The sequence below is a fragment of the Chelon labrosus genome (assembly GCF_963514085.1).
Source record: "Chelon labrosus genome assembly, chromosome: 22".
Classification (NCBI taxonomy): Eukaryota; Metazoa; Chordata; class Actinopteri; order Mugiliformes; family Mugilidae; genus Chelon; species Chelon labrosus.
Genome location: NC_140355.1, coordinates 15650849 through 15672544, shown reverse-complemented (window position 1 = coordinate 15672544; position 21696 = coordinate 15650849). Strand labels below are relative to the sequence as shown.

Sequence of the window (21696 nt, the reverse complement as noted above, 5' to 3'; positions counted from 1 at the left end):
TAACCCCTGGAGTAAAATATTCTCATGAACTCATAAGAATTAGTCATACGCTCATACTTTTTCAGTACTTTTCCTTTTTCTCTCTGTAGCCAAAGACAGAGAGAAATATGATTAATGTGAGTAATGAAAGCGCGAGTCATGTTTGTTGTGTGGATGGAGTTGAGTCAAAAATGAGTATGATTTTGTGTGTATTACACTGGTAATGAGCTCTGTGTGTTTGTGTGTGTGTGTGTGTGTGTACTGAATGCATGTTGGTTTGAGTGTGAGAATAGGGCTGGGTTTCCCCCGCAGATAAATGCTCTTTGTCGGTTGTTGGTGGCAGATTCCTATCAGTGAGCCATCACCATTCAACCCAGCCTGTCTGTCTGTGGCCGGTGATCGGCTCGATGAGTTATGGTGCCCTGTCCTGTTCTGTAATCCCCTAGAGCCTGTCTGTCTGCAGCCGCCTCCCTTATACACACACGCGCAGACCAACAAAGACACAAGCTCTCTTATACTCGGAGCTCAGAAACAACACTTGTTTTCTTTCTCTGTCTCTCTGTCTCGTATGCGCACAGACATTTGGGATCGACAGAAAACACAACAAAGGGGTGTTCTGTAGTAACAGAGAACATCTGATGGATCTCTTTGCAATATGAGGTTGTTAAGAAGAGAGCTACATCATATTCATACTTTTAAAGGTCAGTTTACTTATCATGCTCAGCCTGTGGAAACAACTGAATAATGTCATCGATTTCTTCTTCTAATAGAAATGAACCCATGATGTTTGTGACCCCAGTTTTGGCGGTGTGTCCCGCATTGTTGGACCGCTAGTTGGACCTCCGTCGGCGGCTTTTTGGCCGATTCAGCATTTTGAGTAAATGGCGGAACAAGATGGTCACACAGATCTCTCTGATTGGCCGTTCAACTAAACTAGATGAAGAAGCTCAAACGGCGAAACGGCGAATATTCAAATAGACTAATATTTTCACAGCAAACATGATTATTTAGAATTAGTAAAATGTAGACCAACCGACCAGCATGATTCAGGAGAGGCCAGCTCTGTACGATGGTTTCTAGCTCTTCCTAGTTTCCTATCCTCCCAGCTTTTAGTAGCTCTTCTGTTTTCCCACCTAGACCAGACCAGACCAGGCACCCCCACCCTATAGCAAGACACTCCTTGATGGCAGCACCCCTCCTCAGCAGCGTGCAGCCTGACACACACACAAAAACGGTTTAGGAACAACTAAAAAAAACATGAAGAACAGCACAAGGTGTTGACCTGGCCTCCAAATTCACTAGATCCCAAACTGATCAAGTGTCTGTGGGATGATCCCCAGAGGCCCCTCTCCTCAACCCATAGGACCCAAAGCCCCCCCACTAACAATGTCCTTTTGCCAGACACCACAGGACACCCTCATAAAGCCCATGTTCATGCACAAGGCTGTATGTGCCAGATGGACTCTGGTGGTAGTCTTTGAGGTGTGTTCAAGGGCAACTTTTTGGTCTAGACACGCCAGATGTGGTAATGTCACGGTTGACCTACATTGCGAGTCGTTCTCTGATGATGATCTGGTGTGTCCGTCCTGACACATAAAGGTGCTTTGAGTTGAAGACTAGAATTCAGGTTCGTGTTATGGCGTTATCAAGCTAAACCTTACTAAGCTGAGGCTGCTGAGAATGCCGATAATTTATGAGCAATTTTCTCATAAACTCATCAGATGAGTCAACTCACGTGAATGACTGCGCCAAATGTCGCGACAGTCCACCTGATTACTGTTGAAGCACTCAAATCCTCAAAAGCCCCAGCCTTATTGCAGGACTAATGTAGAGGAAAGGATGGTATTCTCACATTACGAGAAATTATGCATCATTAAGCTTTGCATATATGTTTAGCATTTTTGAAGATTTATTTCCATACTAAACAGGAGACGATGCAGCATAAACAAGTTCAAACTGTCCGGAAATGTAGGAATATGGATCACATATCTCAGAGTATCAGTAGTTTCGAGTTTCTCCACAAACAGTCGCAGACAAAAACACCCTTGGCCCCTCACTTGTATCACGGATGAACTCAATTTTACCCACAACCAAACACTGATTGTTGGCAGAGCAAAGCAGTTCTTAATTTCCTCTGCCATTTATATGTCCTGGGGGGGTAAGATGTCTCTTCTGGTCTTGCTGTCGCACAGTCAGAGATGTCTGAGTCTGAGCAAGTGTCTGCAGGGGGGATTATCACCCAGACCTCAGAACTTTTTGGCCTCTCCTCTCCTCTCATCTCATCTATATATAAAATTAAGTTTTCGTGTAGCACGGATTTCATAGTGCTAGATAAAAACGTTAGGGCCTCACTGAAATTATTGCACTTCGGCCAGAGTGGACCCGCATGTCTGCACCAAATTACAAGGCAATCCATCAATAATCGTTGCGATATTCCACTAAAAACTAAAAATACCAGTGTCATGACATTTCAGTCTGGGCCAAAGGGGCGAGTCAGCTGACTGACATTGACATACTTTGAGCTAGCATGGCTAAAAAAGGTTTTGTTAGAAGAAAAAAATAAATGTTCTAAGAAAAATGTTCAACTCTGTATCTCACACACACACACACACACACACATACACACACACACACACACACACACACACACACACATACAGATCATTGATTGTGCAGCCCTCATGTTCTACATCTCCGGCGTGGGGAGATACAAATTGTAGGAATGTTCTGGTATGTTGCATGTATTTATTTTAGTTTTTGATAAAAGTGGGTTTTAGCATTTTATTAGGTCTGTGTGCGATATCAGAAGTCTGTGTTTATTTATTGTCCGTCTGTAAGGCATGTTTCCACACATGCATTTTTGGATAATCATCACAACTTTGGCACACATGCATGTCTGTGTGGGTATCAGCGCGCCCGGCCAAAGCTTTGGCCTAAAGCCCTGATGTCGTATTTCATCCGCTGTTATGCAAGTAAATAAGTAAGTAGCACACTGTGTCTGTCTCTGTTCCCCAGCCGTCCACTTCTCTGTCTGCTCTGAAGCATATGTTCTCGCCTTTTAACGACGGGGAATTGTTTCTAACCCCAGCTCCCTTTTGCAAGTGTCTCCACGGGACTCTGTGGTGTTCACATGTTCGGATGGATGTTGTGTATGCGGCACAGGCGAAATGGAAAATTAGAAGTTTTAACAGCTACACTGAGATTTAGATTCTTATGAAAGGAATAATGTGGTTGTCTAATTGGAATTACGGCAACAGAAAAAGAGCCTACCCCAGATATTAAAGAGGTATATGTCAGCTTAATGAAGCTTAACGAAGACTAAAACTTCCCCACAATCTACTAAGAAACTACTAGTCTTCCAACAGTGACATCATTAAATGAACCTCTAGAGAATTTGTGTGTTTGATGATGTGCAATTTCATAAGAGGTCAAAGCCCTCGTCGAGTAGATGCAGTCAGCCAGATGAGGATTTAGAAGAGTTGTTTTTGAACCTGCTTAATATTTGGATTTGAGTATAGACATGGACTTTGTGCCAGCGGTGATGTCTGTGATGGTCGTGGTCATTATGTAAGACGACGATTTTTAACATCACAGCCTTCTGAACGTCCTAAAGCATCAACAGCTCATGTTTTGTTGCAGAAGCTTATAATTTGGCCTCTTTTTTGCACGTTCTGAGGAGACTTGTAAAAGAGTTTACTGAGAAGAAAAAAAATCCCCTTCAAAGGTTGTTTTGGAAACAGTCTCGTACTGAAAGTAAAGTACGACTTTCTGGGTGCAGATGTGCCGTTTGTGTCTCGCAGCGGGACGCCTCCATTGCCCGTAAATCCCGAAGCCGAAATTATGATTCCAGCGTACCAGCCTCTGTGTCACCGTTTGACCTTCTCTTTTCCTCACTTTCCCCTTCCCCTTCCTCATCTTCTCGTGTCCTCCTCCTCTTTTTCCACTGGGAAGCTGGCCAGGGCCGGAGCAGGCAAGGCAGTGTAGCATTATTGGGTTTATGTGGTGGGCAGGCAGACAGGCAGAGGGAACCGAGCCAGACGGATAACAAACAGCACCCACTAAGGTAAAATAGAGCTCTGTGTATGTGTGTGTGTGTGTGTGTGTGAGAGTGCAGGAAATGTGGCTGCCAGACCGGGCTCCCTGACACCGCCGGGCGAGTCACTCTGGTGCCAGTGATGAGACGAACAGGGCTCCGTCACTACTTGGCCCTCTCTTGATGGATTTTGTTTTTTTTCTCACACTCACTTCCCTCTTTGGCCAGTAGAAAGAAAGAATATTATCATGCGTGTAGAGAGAAAGCGAGAGAGCGAAAGAGAGACTGACCAGTGCAAATGATGTCAATTCTCTCTTGGGGTTTTTCTGTTTGTTGTGAAAGCCCTTTGTTGATGTCCTTTCCCCCAGAAATAAACAGATCCCTTCCCCCTCTCCACTGGAATTGCGTACACACAAAAGTTGAAGTAGCTCTTTGCCAGCCATTAGTGAATTTAGAGAAAAAACAACACATAAACATGAAGGGAGCGAGGAGACAAAGTGTTTGAAAAGCTTTAATTTCACCATGCGTAATTGTTTAAAGCTTTGACCTCCCATGGGCTTCATCTGTAAGTTTTTTCCCGTCAGCGCTACTTTTCATTGATTTTTTTTTTTTTTGCAGTCGAATTCCTCTGTGTATGAATCACATCAGCCGTCCTTGTTCACTGGTTTCTCATTCGCATTAACCGAATAAAAAGGTATCATTGCGAGAAGCGAGGCGGCTTGTTAACGTCACATTGAGAAAAGAATGTGCAGTTTTCAAAGATTTTATTCTGCTCTTCCAGCCCTCACCTCTAGATGGCAACAAATCTACTTAGCTGCTCCTGAAATCCAGTATCTGGATCAGAGTGGAGCTGCAACACACTGCCTCTCACTAGTGCTCGGCTTGTGCCCTCAGTCTGGCTAGACGTGTAGGAGCCAGGGACTGTCAGCTGTGTATCTTGGTGTTCATGTTTCTCGTGCTTCTCGTGATGCCTGAAAGCGCCAACACTTCAGTGGCGCTTTCAGAAATTCTCTCATCCCCCACCAAAAAAAAAAAAAAAAAAACTAAACAAAAACCAACCCCAGTCCAGTTGGCCAGTAGTTCCAGTTTCTCTTTGTTCTGTGGCGCCGTCTATGTTGTTTCAAATTTCAGGTGCTAACCATTGTGCGTGCCTCCATTGTGTCCGGCTTGGCCTTGATTACATCAGTCCGACCGTGCTTACTCTTTCGCAGTTCATTTCCCACTGACGTCTAAGGCCGTTATGCGCCTGTGGAGGCATCACTTGTGAGAATACTTCAGTGCTTTCTATGAAAAAAAGGCTCACGTAGGGAATCTTAACTGCTTATCTTCTATTTACCCATCTGTTGAAACAGACAAACAGGGTTCTTAGTCCAGCCTTAAAACATTCCACTTTGCTGGAGTCCAGCCTACCTGTCAGAGACTCCCATATAAAGCCGCTGTCTTTCTTTGCATGTCCTTTTGTAAATTTAATCCCAGTTGTCTAATTCTGTGAGCTGATGAATGTTCCCAACGTATCGCTTTCCCTTCTGTTCTCACACTCATTGATCCTACTCTGAATGGTCTGTGAACCGAGTTGTATCTGGTAATTCTCACTGATCTCTCGACAAACCTTTTGCGTCAGTTTCTTGCTTGTTTTTCTGGATTGTGTTCAAGATTTGTGCAGCCCAGTCTTCTGGCTGCTTTAGCTATGTCTGTGCGCATTTTGTTTTCAGTCCACGATTTTTTGGACGATATACCTGAATGTTTTCTTGGATGGAAAATTTAAATTCTTGCTGATCTGAAGAACATAGTGGTCATCTTTCTGCAAACAAACCTCTCCTCCGGCACGTTTCACTTGTCTTTACCATTTCTCCTTTGAGTTAAACAGTTCCAAGTCCTTCCAGTGTAACTACAAGTGACACCCGTTCTTCTCCAAATATTTTATTGTCATATTTATGAGCTGCTAATTTAAAGCAGAGACCGTTTGTCCAAAATTAGATGAATTAATCAAATTCCAGTTTCTTTCACTATAACTTTGGTGTTATTTGGAGTCGTTCGTCATATATTGAGATCCGCGTACATTCATAGTGGAAGTGACTGGGGCACCGAAACGCAGCCTCTAAATAACGCATTATCTGCCGCGAAACTCATTCATTTCACCAATATTTCGTTATGATATGCTAGTGCTATTCCCCGTTGAGTCCTGAGTTACCAATCTACAGATCCTGGATGATGATAACAGGTTTCGGTGCCCCAGTCACTCACACTATATGGATATACGCAAATCTAAATATCTGAAGAACGACTCCAAAAAACACCAAAGTTATATGGGTGAGTAAATTATCATATTTTATGCCAGAAATAAGGTCCAGGCTGTAAAAAAACAGTAGTTCCCTTTTAAGTATAATTAAATGAATTGGATAAAAAAACAAGACCTTTTTCATGTATGTTTATGTGTGTATGTCTTTTTTTTTCTGCAGGTGGTCTGTGGAATGTCTTCACATTGGGCGGAGTTGGCAGCAGAGCTGGATTAGACCAGGAACACAACCCTTTACCTTTGTCCAATCAGAGCCTTCTGTTACTGTTGGTGCTAGCCAATCTGACAGATGGACCTGACTGGCCCAACCCCTACCGCCAGGCGATTACTTGCTTCAGAAACACACAAGGTGATTGATGTACAGTAGACACGCTGTTTATTTTACTTCACTGTACATTTCTGAGGAAGTTGTTTATGTCGGACATGTACCAGAGAGCAGTTAAGCAATGTAATAATGATCGTGATAATATTTACCCTTCCCCATGTAGACACATCATCGCTGCCCGTGGAGCAGCCTCACACTTTCCAGATCAATTTCAACAGTCTGTACACGGCTCTCTGCGAGCAGCAACGCTCTGACCAGGCCACACTACTACTGTACACCCTGCTACACCAGAACGCCAACATGAGGACGTACATGCTGTCAAGAACTGACATGGACAATCTGGTGGGTAGGACACAAATGATGAGGCTCCGATATCATTATTCCTGTCTGACTGTCACATTTTCTGCAAGTTGTAAGCAAAAAAAACGCTGTTAAAAATCAATCAAAGTGCAATCGGGTAATGCTCGCTAAAATACATTATGCAGTCCTTCCATACACACTTGGCCGTGAAACTGTCATCTAGGATCAGTGCCATGCAGCTGGTGCTGCACCGTGCATGTGAGACGGTTCCAGTCATTCCTTATAGCAGGATGAATGTACCAAGGCATTTAGTGAATGAAAATCAATCTCTGGCTCAGCATGTCAGATGCAACCACATACGGGATTGGCAGGCATTCACAAATGATGCTCTTGGATAGGACTCGGAAGAAGCAACTAAGCTAATTGCAACAGAAAACCAAACATGTGCCGGAAACGACCTTAAATCAGATCAAATTTTGAACTGTACTTCTATTGAATTCTCTCCGTGACCTTTCTGTGTTACTCCCCGATCGCCGCTTCAATCAGATGCCATCATTAACAGATCTAGATTGAGCTTATTAAGTAGGGGGGCCTCTAATGAGTCTTGCCACTTTCCCTGCATAACAGCGTAATGAGCTAACGCTGGTACTGTGTATAGTCACTGCTCATTGTGCTAGCTAATAACCGCGTTCACTCTGATGATCAGTCAGAGAAGTAAATCATTCTGACACTTGTCATTAGCAGATCGTTAAGTAGAACAACATAAAATACTTATTATGTAGAGCAGATATTTAGCTCTAAGGCATCTATTGCGAGATATTTTCTTCCAGTATTGTTTCCGCTGTCTGTCACATCAGTCTGTGTTTTTATGCCACCTCTCTGGCCGTGCTTTTAGAAATAAAATAACCATGAAAAGTGAAAAAAAGGCCTTTATCGCCTGTTGGCCAGCTGCAAGTTTTGCTTCTGAAAGAGAACTGATGGAAGATGGTGAAAGCAGTCTCGAAATATTTTCAAATATCTGCCAAGCCAAATATTATTCACACAAAATGAAGGATTTTCACATTGATTTCAGTTTAATTTTTTCTTTTTCACTCACTCAGGTGTTGCCCATCCTCGAGATCCTTTACCACGTGGAGGACAGGAATTCTCATCATGTCTACATGGCCCTCATTATTCTGCTCATCCTTACGGAGGACGACGCCTTCAATCGCTCCATCCATGAGGTGGTAGGTAGACAAACATTTTTCTAACGCACTTCACATCTCAGCTGTTGACAGTGCATCTGTTCGTTATTTGGAGTCCTAGAGGTAATAGTTAGCTTTAGTTAAGTCCATAATTTTCTAAATGGCTACGTCTCATGTCTGTCCCTCTCCGTCTCACAGGTATTGAAGAACATCTCATGGTACACAGAGAGGTCGTTGACGGAGATCTCACTCGGGAGTTTGCTCATCCTGGTTGTCATCCGCACCATCCAGTTCAACATGACACGGACGAGGGTAAAACGGACACTTAAAAAAAAAAAACATCTATTCTACAATAATCTATCAATTGGAAAGTAATAATTTTTCTCGCTCATGCATCGTCCTTAGGACAAGTACCTGCACACCAACTGTCTCGCTGCACTTGCCAACATGTCAGCCCAGTTTCGATGTCTCCACCAGTACGCTGCCCAACGCATTATCAGGTGAGGACACGCTGTAGGTGTACAAGTGACAAAGCAAATGGAGTGGAACAGAGGACGATACCTCTATTCTTGTAGTTAATGCAATTTCTGTATGTCCTGTCCCAGCACATTTCAATCTTGGTCTTCTGAAGTTTTTCCTGACAAACAAAAAGGGTTAGGGAGGGATGTGGTATCTGTAGTGGTTTAAAATAAAATGCTTCTTTTTCAACTATGAGTAGAGGACATTCATAAAATGCTCTGAATTTTACAGGAGTGCATGTTTTTGACAAATCCTATGAATTATGTACCAGACAAAATAAAAAATCATACTTCAGCACAATAGTGCAGCGCAGAGAACAATACAACAATGCTTTAAAAACAGCTTTGCTGCTAGATTCGCGGTGCTTTAAAACACACAAACGGATGTTAAAACAAACAGCTCTTCTTATTGTATTTTCACTGCTTCCACCTCTGCCAACTCCAAATTGTGCTCCAATGTTCTTTCTCTCTCGCTCCCTGAAAGAAAGGAAGTGTGAATAAAATCTGTCAAAACTGGAGCCAGTGTGCAATTCTAATTCCCATACAGACACACTCATTCATTTTAATGATTCATGTTGAATCAGCACAACATATTTATTGTTAGAGTAACCACCCAAAAGCAGCTAAAGAGATTAAAACTACTGAAAGAACAGTGTGCAGAGGTGAACATTATGTAAGTTGATGAAAACGGCCTGTGAGGAGATGGAAGAAGAGGACAAGGTCTGAACCGCACTCAGACATCAAGTCATTCATGTCTGTTTGTTAACAGAGGAAGGAATGTTTCCTTCCAGTAGACGTGCACTCTTTCACGCACATTCAAGGATCCTCTTATCTCCCAGCCTGTGTCTCTCTCCGTATCTGGGACTGGTGTTTTGAGTCAGAGAGGACCACTGTCTATGAATGTGTACATGTCTGCGCAGTAGTGATGTAGAGCAACTGACTCCATGTCTGAGGATAATGATAATGATGATGACTATGATGGTCTGGGCTGGGCTAAACTGGCTGACTGACTGCTAGATAAAGGGGATTTCCTGCCAGGAATTTCCAAATGTGAGCCAGGCAGCATGAACCCTGCTCCGTAATTGACTCGCAGAGAAGATCGTTGCTGGTTTATTTACAGGCAGCACTGGGGTGATTTACCACCACCACCACACATCTTTTATTATTATATCATGGTTCATCCTTCCTTTCATCAATATCTCCCTTTTCCTCTCTCTCTCTCTATATTGCCTCTGTCCATGCTCATGTGTCTGCAGGCGGGAATAAGCAACTTATTGACTATGATTTACACCCACAAAGCCGTTTCCCTCATCGAAGTTTATGCATTTATTTAGACTTACGCCTATAAGGAAGATTTTTGAAAATGAGAAAATATTGGAGAAAATGGTTTATATGTCAGTGCATGTTTGTGCACTTGAGGTGATACATGACAAGAATCTCAGCTGACTTTTTGTACTGTGAGCAAAGCTTTTGGGCCTTGCTGCCTTTCTCTGTGCGAGCTTTCATTTCACCAGAAAACCAAGAATTTAAGAATAATAAAGGAGTGAGGTTTTCTCAGCATCTCCAAGAGAATGATGCTTTGAGACATTGGGTCCTGCCATTCATGTGGATGTTGCTTTGATACGTACCACCTTCCTTAGCACTGTTGCAGACTGTGCACATGTAAATGGTAATCCTCGATGGCAGGGTCCCCTTTTGGTATGCTCCCTGCCTCGAAGCAAAAATGGTTTAGTAATGGTTGGAGGAACACAACAGCAACAAGTTCAAGGTGTTGGCTTGGCCTCCTCATCTGGGGATGAAATCCAGTCCACAACTTCACAACTTGCAGGACTTAAAGGGTCTGTTGCTAACGTCTTGGTGGCGTATACCACAGCACACCTTCAGAGGTCTAAAGGAGTCCATGCCTCATCAGGTCAGGCCTGTTTTGGCAGCGAAAAGGGGATCTACACAATATTAGGTCATAATGTTAAGGCTATTGAGTTTATAATAGAATATGTTCCAGTTAAAGCAGCTGATGGAACTGTGCGCTAATGTGAAATTTCATAGAGACGCGTACGGTCACGCACAGTGTGTGTCCAGATACAACAGAATCCTCTGGACTGGAAGAGAAGGGCCACTCTCATGGTGAACCACGTCTGTCATTACTGCCGCCTCATAACTGATTTTGGGACCGTGCCAGTACTGTGGAAATCTTTTGTACCGCTGTTTCCTGGTCTGCGTCCATCACTGCCTGAGCATAAATGGCGGATCGGGGCAGGCCGACCCATCACAGTGCGTTATTGTGGCGCAAAACATCCCAGGTGGAACTTGGTCGGTGGTCTTTTATGAAAAGGAAAAAAAATGAACACACAGTACAACAAGTCCTCTAATAGGTGAGGCTAATGGGGCCTTTGACATTAGCTCTGAAGATGACAGGTAGACCTCCTCATAGCTGCTCAGATGCCTCCATTTGGCCAATTATCTTGGATAAAGAACGCTAAGGGATTTTTTTGTGCGTATGCTAGTCTCAAGTGCCGACAGATGGACAGGTGCTGCAGCTCTAGGGGGGTAATCAGAGCTCTTGTTTGTGCAGTTTCCCCAGCCTTTTGCTTGTCATTGACTTTAATTTATTCACTTTTCTCTTCTTGATTAACACGCAAATTAAAGATTTAACACCCCTGGGCACATAAAGAGGGGTTTAAAAAGTTGTAATTAAAACAGAAGGTCACAAATAATGTTAATAGCTCTGTGAAAAACAGAATATTCATAGAAAATCTTTCTCGTCTCTTCTGCGATGTCTCGTGCGACCAGGGGATGTGAAGCGGTTCGCGATGCGAACGCTGCATTAATAGTGCGGTGGGTTCGTGCGCGTTGACCTACCCCTATTGCTGCTACTCAAGGTCACTCAAGCAGACTCAGTCACACTTGATGTATGTAGGCGTCCTGCACTCCCATCACACACAACCGCATACACAAACACATTAAAATCAGCCAGACTAAAATGGGGCGCTTGTTTTTGCATAAAATGGGGAAAAAGTAAAAACATCATTAATAACAATAATAAAAAAAGAAACTGCTGTGATTGGAAGTTGATGGTTAATTACGCATAATTTGTTGTGTTTCGACACGTCATTTCTAAAACAGCCTTCTCCCTGTTTCATGATTATTCTGTCATTACGAGACTCATTATTATTATTATTATTAATCGATTTTTAAAGGCTTCATTTACAAATAAAAACATGTCCGTCTTTAATAATGACCTGTCTTACTGTGTATAGAGTCTTCACTCTTTAGATGAGGTAAATAAAAGCCGCTATTAAGGCACATTAACTACCACATGTGCAGCGTGATGACGGCGCATTCGGGTTCTTTGGTCTTTTACAGAAGTGTATCATTCATGTGTCAGTATGACTCTCATGTCTTTCCCTCTCTCCATCCCTCTCTCTCTCTCTCTCTTTCTCTCTCCCCCCTACAGTTTATTTGCTTTGCTTTCCAAAAAGCACAACAAGGTTTTGGAGCAGGCAACACAGTCTCTGAGAGGCAGACAGGGAGACAACACAGCCTTGCCAGACTATGTGAGTAAAACAGACACGCACGCACACCCGCTCTCAGTCTGCACAAGTTTATTAACGGCTGGCACGTTATGTCTGTTCGACGCAAGCGTGTGCGAAGGGAGATTACGTGAAGTTGCTTTTGAAGTAGCGTGGCTTTTGTATTGTCTTCAATTTCAGTTTGTTATAAATAAACAGTTTGCATAGACTAAATTTGTATCAGTTAGACTGATACCACTTTCATATTTGCCCATTAAATACAAAGCTGTATCCGGCAGCTTGTTGGCTGTGCATTAAATCTCCCGATGCTCATGTAAGTTTTAATCTTGAGGTAAACCAGTGACAATCAGGGGTGCAGGTAGGTTTCCAATACATGTCCAATCCATGGTCAAAATAACCCCGACTATTCTGTACTGGTTTGAAAAGGAAGCAATGATTAATACCAGATGTATCCAGCTAAATGCTACGACACACAGGAACACCATGTGCTGCCGTTCTTGATTTGTTCTGCTATGTAGCATCTCCTTCGTCCATTTGTCTGCTCGGGTAAAAAAAACAAAAAAAACACATTATTTGCTAATTTCCAATTTATATTTGATTGTATTGAGCCCTGCACATTAAATTTGATGTCATTAACGGTGAGACCAGAGTTATATTGAAGATTCTCTGGAACATCTGCGCTAATCTGAAATTGAAATCAGCCAACACTGCAGCAACTTAATGGCGTAAACCGCTAAATGAGTTATTTTGATCAATGCAATCAAGTATCTATACATCTCACCAGCAGCGCCTCCTGATGAGGGCCACTCACTGTTGACTATTGACAAATATTCGTAGTGTGTTCAGGCACCATGCCTTCGGGTTTGTCTGTCTGGCTGTCTCATTAGATTTGCGTGCTCCCAGATAAGTGTGTGTACGTAAACATATTTGTGTGTATGTGCAAGGAGGTGCCCCCCCTACCCCACCTCACCCCAATAGATGCCCTTAGGTGTTAGGGAAACATGAGCGTATGTGAGTGCTCCTTCAACCATGCAGTGACTGTCTGATGAGGCCCCTCACAAAACAGACGTCTGATTACACACACTCATAAAAACATATAAAATGTAATTATCCAGCATGTTTTGATGCCTCCTTCCCCCTGGGCATATTTTAATGCTGTGCTTTATTTACACACGAGCCTAATCGCACACTATAAGCAGGATGATAATGTAAAGATTACTTCGCCATCATTGAATATTCTCCGTTAAAGGTATCAGCCCAGACAGTTGTTTGCCCGGGAGACTGACATCAGAGTGAACTCCTGCTTTTGTCAGAGGTTCGGTTTGTTGCTCAAGGCCACGTGGCCGATTTTCAGCATCCTTATTTCTTGAAGAATTTACACAAGGTTTTTTTTCTTGATTAGTGTCTGACATCGCGTCTGGGTCATAGGCTTTTAAGACAGAGCTGGTCATCTTCCCTGATACTGCAGTTATCCTTGAGCTTAGACTATACTAACTCAGTGTGACATTGGTTCCCATGTCTACAGCGGTTCTTCCCGTGTCAACTATCCAAACCCTAGAAGTCAGCTCTGGAGTTTTATTGACATCTCATTATGAAAGGGAACATAGTATACCGTTTGCCCTCTGAGCATGTGCGCACACACGTCCACCTTAAGGCATAAACTGAGCGTAGTTGGCTTGCAAAGCAGTTGAGTTATATGTGCGTTCACCTAACTGCATAATCAGAAGTGGTGGTAAACATGTTGGGTGTTTTTTTTAAATGTTTGATAAGATCTTTTGTGCCGTTGACAAGGATGAGGGCCTTCTAGCCTCCTGTCAGTTGTGGCTGTTAATTAGTTTTCTTTTCTTAATCGCATTAATTGTGCATGAATGTAAAATGTTCATTTTATTTACCGCTCTCAGGCTGTGGCTTTACATCAGGCCACAACCTCTGGGCTAAAGGAGGAAGCCGTTGCAGTTCCACATCCAAAAGACAATCAGTCCCCATAGATCTCCAAGTGACAATGTCCAACATTACAGGAGAAACGGACATGTTTACAAACTAGTAACACTCTCTATAGCTAATTTCCCCATTCAAAAACACTGCAGGGGTAGGGTGACCAGATGTCCCGCTTTGTGCGGGACAGTCACGCATTTTCATTACTTTTCACACGTCCCGCAAATTGAGACGTTGTCCCGCATTGTTATTGACAGTCAGACTCCAGTTTCGAAATGCATGTTTTACAATCTGGCATTTATCAAATAGCTGTTTGGAGAAAGCAGTGAGGGCTGTCATCAGGGGTCGGGGCGGGCTGTTTGATCATGTCAATCAAACTGGGACGCGGACGCAGGTTAACGGCGCGCCCACCAACAACAAACAATGCGAATCAGATCAGAACGGCATGCAGCGCGAGACATGGAGGGAAGCACAACCCGTACGACTGAGAAGAGGAAATGCAGCTATAATAAAGACTGGGAAACTATCTATCCAATGCAAGGCGAGTCTGGTAAAGTTTGCCGTGAAGTTTGCTTGAGTCATTTTTCCGTTTCACACGGAGGTGAATACGACGTGAAACGACACAGACAATGCGAGACAAAACGTGTTGCTCACCTTGTGAACTTGGGAAATTTGCATTTAAGCAAGTTTTTATATATATTTATATTGTAAAATATATTTGTTAAGTTTTTATTTGCAGGCTGTTATGTGCTACTGAATCAATCAGATGGCAAAGTAATGCCATAAGCAAAGGCAGAATAGAAATGTTTATTTTTTCTCATAGTTCTTTTAGACTACCTTGATGCATTGGTAGCTCACATTGTCCCACATTGTCCCACACAAACGTAGTCTTTGTCCCACGTCTGGCGAATTGGGATCTGGTCACCCTATGCAGGGGTGAATTTTTATATATACTTGACCCCCATAAATTATATCAAGGCTTAAAGTTACACATAAACAAGACATGGCTGCTTTGTCCAATTTTGATTTCGTTAGGTGTAGTCAGGTGTAAGGTACCAAAGGCCAGTACCACCAACACAGACCTTCAAAACCGGTCTTCGGGAATGTTTTGTCCATCTTTAAACGCACCCAATACTTCACACCAACAGTTTGTCGGTAAATCCCAGCTCCCTTCTCTGGTGCCTTCACTGGCCACAGGTGGTCTGGTGTTAAGTGGATGGAGCAGGCGGTCGAGGTGAAATGGAAAAGGAGAGCTTCAACCCAATTTGTGAGAGATTTTACTCTTTTGGAAGGAGTTGTTCTGTGGATTGCAGTTGCTCTTTCGATCCACGGCTTTGGTCAAGACCGAAATATGTCAACAGCTACTGGATGGCATACCGTGCAATTTTCTACAGGCATTCACGGTGCAGAGAGCATGGTGGTTTGACTTTAATGCTTGAGCGGCTTTTCCTCTGCTGCGTCAATAAGGCTGACACTTGTTGTTAAGATTGAGAGTGTCTGTTGACAGTCCGATCAGTCTATACTAGTGCTAATTTGCAAATGCTAGCATGTAAAATTAAAATATTTACCATGGTGCCTGCTGAGCATACACACATAGACATGCTAAAGTTAGAATTTACCACAAGGGACTGCCATATACAGCAAAAATGAAATTATGAGAAAGCGCGGCAAACGTGTGCATGCTGTAGACTCTCTTTTTTTATTTAAATTGAAGGTTTGCAGAATCTAACAATTCCACAGAGTCCAACTTGTCTTCAAATAGCTTGTTTTGTCCCATCAGCGATCCTAAAGATATGCACTTCACTATCACAACAGACAAAGGAAAGGACGTTAAGAAGTATCTGCTACACTGATCAGATCACGACAACAGAACTGAGCCATTACACGGCAGTACTATACACCAATCAGCCACAACATTAAAACCATCTTATGACAATACAGTCTTCTGCTGGGAAGCTTTTAGACCTGGCATTCGTGTGGATGCTACTTAGACATGTACCACCCACCTAGACCAGAGCACACACCCCCACCCCATAGCAACGACACTCGAACATGGCAGCAGCCATCCCCAGCAGGATGCAGCCTGACACAGGCACACACACAAAAATGGTTTAGGAACAACTCAAAAAACATGAAAAACGGCACAAGTGTCTGTGGGATGATCCACAGAGGCCCCTCCCCTTAACCCATAGGACCCAAAGGCCCCCACTAACAACGTCCTGTTGCCAGACACCACAGGACACCCTCAGAAGACCCATGTCCATTCTCTGTTTCGGAGGCACAAGGGAGACGTACACAATATTAGGAAGGTGGTCATAATTATATGCCTGACCGGTGTATGTTTTACAAAGGGGTCCGTCATTGGTGGTAGCGATTCTGAATGTGTGTGACAACAAGGGCTTAAATTGTCTATGAATATATACTAGAATTTAATGCATAGATCATTTTTTATGTCCACAGAGAAATTAGACTGTGGATGAAAAATAAACAGCTAAATGTTTTAATACACTTGCATGAGTGAAAGGCAGATAAGACGCGGCAGAGAGTTAATGGTTGGACACTTTATCTACAAGCTAAACATTAGCTGACTGGCCTTTATCTCTCCCCTCTTCCATTAGTATTAATCTTAAACTGAAATTTCCATAAAACCTCATGCATAGCATTTCTTACCTGGCCAGTTTTAATAACCTAACAGGATGTAAGGGTCTGTCACTGGTTTTAAGGGATGCGACATCTCAAGGAAGGGCTGCTGTCTCATTATGGAGAGACTCCTTTCTTTCCTCCATCTCTGGCCCTCCTCTAGTGGTAGTGGATGTGGCAGTGTAATTGAAAACAGGCTGCTCTGGTGTTATTCACAAACCCTCGTCTTATCTTGGGAGGTGTGGAAGTTTAGGGAACTATAGGGAGAGATAAAGAGGAGCACAATGTGAAATAATAGAAGGGGGGAGAAGCAAGCAGGATGAGGAGAAAGGGGGTGTTTAGGGTGTGTGTAAGTGTGTTTTTGTGACGGGCATCTGGAAACAATGTAATTTGGCTGAGTCTGGCTCTGGAGAGAGAGAACTAATGTTTGTTTAATGTGGGATTGTCCTGGACATGTAATTGCTCTCTTTACAAGGGAGAGACCGAGAGGAGGATATGAAAAAACATCGCCAAACGCTCTAAGCTGTGGGTTAAAGCCGGGTGCGTTCTGCTTATGTGTTAATGTATCCCTCTTTCTTTCTGTGCCTCCTCCTCTGTTTTTCCTCCCTCCTTCTTGATGTCTGCATCTGTGTCTCTTTCATATACACACACAGCACACCCCCTGTTTGTGCTGCTGAGTCTGGTTAGTGTCAGGGAAGAAATGGTGAAGGGTTCGGGCCCCTTAAGCCCCCCGGGGGAACACGCAGAGGCTTCCAGCCCAAGCAGGGCAGCTCTCATGGGGGGGCCCCGTGGTTGCTCTTTGCAGCCTCTGCACCTCTGATCATTTTATTTTATTTTTTTCTTGTCCGTTGAGATATGTGCAGTGACATGCAGTATGTGCCCGTGCATACAAACAAACATGGAAAAAGAAGGAAGTATGTGTTGAACTGCCTTGCATTGTGTGTCACTGTTTATGCTCCCAGCCAGTGGTAATGGTAATGTTACTTCTCTGCCTCTTAGTCTGTTTACCGTTGCACATTTCTGGGAAGAGACTACAAGAACACACACACACACACACACACAGAGCCAGCAGCATGTTGGACCACCCTGTCTATGTGTTTACGTGTGCTGGTTGAGTCACAATCTGGGATCTCTTTTTAATAGCCAGAGTAGACACATGCATTAACTTCGTAGCACCATTCCTCTTGTTTAGCGGAAAAGCAAAGCCCGAGGATGTATCAACAGATAATAAACATTATGCCTTCTGTTTATTATCAGGGCTTTCTGGAATTTGCCACTTTTCTTGCGGGGCTGCAAAATTATTTTGCAAAATCCACAGCCATCCATTAATGCCGCCGTCGTTTGTAGATAGTTTGAATGGTTTATAGCAGTCAAGCAGCATTAATGTTTTGCTAAACATTGTTGTTTAGTTCATTTGAAGTGGCCTGCACCATTTGTGTTTCTGTGTGTAATTTTCCATTGCCTTAAGTGTGCGTGTGCAGTGTCAGTCAAACACACTTGCTGGTAAAATTATAACTTTACTTGTACATGAAACAAACCTGATGATGTTGAGGAAGTTATGCTCTCACAATAGTGTAATGAGTAATGAAACCAAAAGAAATCTTTCTCGGATATATTGACATTTCAAGGACGGGTTAATTACATTCTTTTCTTGGGGTTTTCGAAACCGAACTGCCCGCTCAAATGGCAGAGAAGTACCGTAGGTTGGAGCACCGACGCCCTCCCCTCACACAGGCGGTTTGGTTCGGTTTGCAGCGGCCCATGGTGCGTCTGCGTCACTCTGTAATCACGGTGCCAAAACAGTGTTGAGTTTCTGTTTGTACCTCAAACAATGACGACTGGAACTGAGCAGACCATGTAGGAGTCGGAGCGAATGCATGTTGAACCGCCGTTGTCGGAATAGTTTGTGCGTACGGGGGTAAATATTATGCGCTGGTTCGGCCACTGAGAGCTGTGGCAGGGCAAATGCATTTCAGACTAGTCACAGTTGTTACCGTTGTGTAGTTACACTTTCTTCAAAACAAAAGCTACGACATGCTTTTCAATAAAAACAGATACCAATCTAGTGCACAGGATTACTCCATGACATATATTGTTTACTGTTCAGGAATACTTTCTCCCTTTCACTCGCTGATCATTCTGCCTACTGCAGATTTGTCTGTGAAATTAATCAAAACCGTGTGTGTTCAGTGCAGCCTCCTCATGGCAGAATCACAAAGCGAATGTCATGTTTTTTTTTAACGTATTCTTCTCAGATTATTAAACGTGGCAGTTTTATCGCCTGGCCCTAAGCTGACTTTCTTCCTCGTGCGTTTCCTCTTAATTCCACGTCGCCGACGGAGACGCTGGTAGCGCGTCATGCACAAGGACGGAGATCAGTGTCTCCCTTCATACATCATTTACCTGAAAGTAGGAACTGATTGATTGAAATGTGAAGGTTGCATTATCCTGTCATATTTCTTATGGTCTTTTGATGTACAGCCAATCCCGCCACCAGCCTGATGTGCATTACCATAGCCCTCAGAGGTTACAGTGCACACACAGAGAGCTTCTTGTCATTTTCAATGAAAATAACTAGAGGGCAGAGATGGCGAGAGAAGCGAGGATGGTATAGGGCACCTACACATTTCACCGTTTCATGCTATTTCAAGCGTTTAATATATTCTCCTACAGTTGGAGATTGTGGCTCATGGTCTGTAGTCCAAGAGTACAGCATGCGAAGGATGAATAGGTTATGAATTACTTCATGCTGTTTCCTACAAACCATTCTTTTTGTTTGCCCAGCCCATTTTCCAGAAGAAATGTGCTGCTTTATAAAGTATATCTTTTGTTTTTAAAGTGTCAATCTGAAGGATGTTAAGTCGCTGTGTATTTCCAGATGAGGAAACACAATGATCACTGAGCGTATATGACACTGTAGGTCCTTCGAACTGGGCGTCTGTGGCGACATTCCTGCACAAAATCGCAAGCTGCACACAGTTAGGGAGGAACTCTCCATCACCCAGCAGATATCTTTCCTGGTGGAGCTACTACGTGCAGATCTTTTGTTGGCCAATAAAACATGCACAAGTGCACATTCCTGGTAGATTATCTTGTAACCTGAACGCCACAATGAAAGATAAAATAATTGGCGCTGCAGAATTTCCAGACACCAAAATACTTCCTCATACAAATCAAATCATTACTTACCATCAGCATTTCCCTATCAGTCCTTACATTTTTTTCTTTTAACTAGGAATGATAATGGGTGTTGTTTGTAAATGGTCATGGTTCTCACCTAAAACAAAACGAACTGAACTCTATTTTAGTTTTAATAGGTAAGTGTCAAGTGAAATTTGCCACAGAATAAAATGACCACATATAAAGTAAGTTCTTAACCTCTGTGCCACTCTTTAAGTAGCTCATTATGTCCTCCTCTCCATCTCATAGGTCTGTTTCCTTGCATTGTCCTCATTAAAGCAGTATCCTGCTGAGAGCAGAGAGCTAACTTACTCACTGACCCTCCTTTTTGGTCTCATCTTTCATTTTTTTTTTTTTTCTCCCTCACCTGCCTGGTGAAGACGATGATAGACCTAGCTGTTAGTTTTACTTGTTAGTAAGTCTCTCTATGTATCCGTCATCCTCTTATCTCCTTTCGTCTGTCTTCCTTCGTCCGTGCTCAGGCAGTGGGAGGGCCACCCCTGCAGGCAGCAGGTGCTCTGGGGTCCTAATGATTGTCTGCTTCCGAATGGTAATTAGGGCATCCCTGCTGCGCCCTGATCTTTCCGTGATGGAGGCACAGCAAAACAGAGCGCAGATCAATTAGCGCTGCCCACCTATCTGCCAGAGTGCTGCTGCATGTCTTGGCACCATCTTTTTTTATCATAATAACTCACGTCATTACCAGCATCGCTGCTGTTTTGTCTCCCTCCAAGTCTCGGAGAAGTAGCGTCTTTGTTTAAACTGATAATACGATATGTGTCCCCAAATATGCTAGACCTTCCCTCGGCGCAGACGGCGATGAAGAGATTGTCCGACGCCTCTTAAACAGACCCTAGACCCAGAATGGCAGACTGCGCTGATGCTGCTGAGGTCAAACTCTTCCTATTGCTTCCATTTCTCTGTGTGCGTGCAACAAAGGATGTTTTGTGCGTGCGTGAGGCTGCGGGGTAATGAGAGGCTGACCTGGGCACAATGCTCTGCAAAATGGTGTGATTATGACATGGCCATGGTACCATAATGCAGGTCAGACAATGACCTATTTAAAAACTCCCAAAAGACACGGCAGGCTGCTGCTGCTGCTGCTGCTGCTGCTGCTACTCAGCCAGTCTGAACCTCACTGTCTGTCTGTCCATGTGGCATTATTTTTTTCTCCTTCAGCCTCTCATTCAAACCTCCTATCTTTGTTTATTAGTTCTTATTTGTTTTTTAATACGTTTTACAAGAAACTACTTGAATATTTCTCCGTGATGACATGTCAGTTCCAGCTCTTCTCTGTTTTTCTGTTAAGTGGTTTAGACTCTGGCGTGGAAAAAAAAGATCTCAGACAGATCCGTTTAGGTGTGGTTGTTCACTCTTTCTGCTTGTGTCTCTCTGTGTATCTGTTTGTGTATTTCCATGCCCTTCTCTTTGTCAGTGCTCTTTCTTAATATGTCTGGTTTGTCTGCCCTGCAACAGCCTGCACTGTGGCCAACCAGGGAATCACTAAGCTATTGGTTTAATGATGCCAGCTCCTACTTTACAGGGATTTACATGTCTGTGTTTCTAAACACCCTGTCCACACACACACACAAACACTTGCATGAAAACATGCATGATGGGACGACTAGACACACTGTCTTTCCCAGTCACAGGCTGCGTCCTTTGTCATTTCAGTTGTCAGACTGACAGGAGAGGTCAAACACCTGCAGATATAACACATTCGGGCTCGGCGTGGTGAAGAATTCGCAGGAAAATCAGACAGATGGAAAAGCTTAC

At 43.4% G+C, this 21696-nt stretch overlaps 1 protein-coding gene across 1 annotated transcript in view; it reads left to right on the top strand.

Annotated features, from left to right (window-relative positions):
• dym (dymeclin) overlaps positions 1–21696 on the top strand; it is a 46224-nt gene that overhangs the window by 10312 nt on the left and 14216 nt on the right. The window contains exons 9-14 of the mRNA XM_084572820.1: positions 6472–6657; positions 6797–6975; positions 8034–8159; positions 8316–8429; positions 8523–8617; positions 12090–12189. Of these exons, the coding sequence (XP_084428946.1) occupies positions 6472–6657; positions 6797–6975; positions 8034–8159; positions 8316–8429; positions 8523–8617; positions 12090–12189 (800 nt within the window). The remainder of the gene's footprint in view (positions 1–6471; positions 6658–6796; positions 6976–8033; positions 8160–8315; positions 8430–8522; positions 8618–12089; positions 12190–21696) is intronic.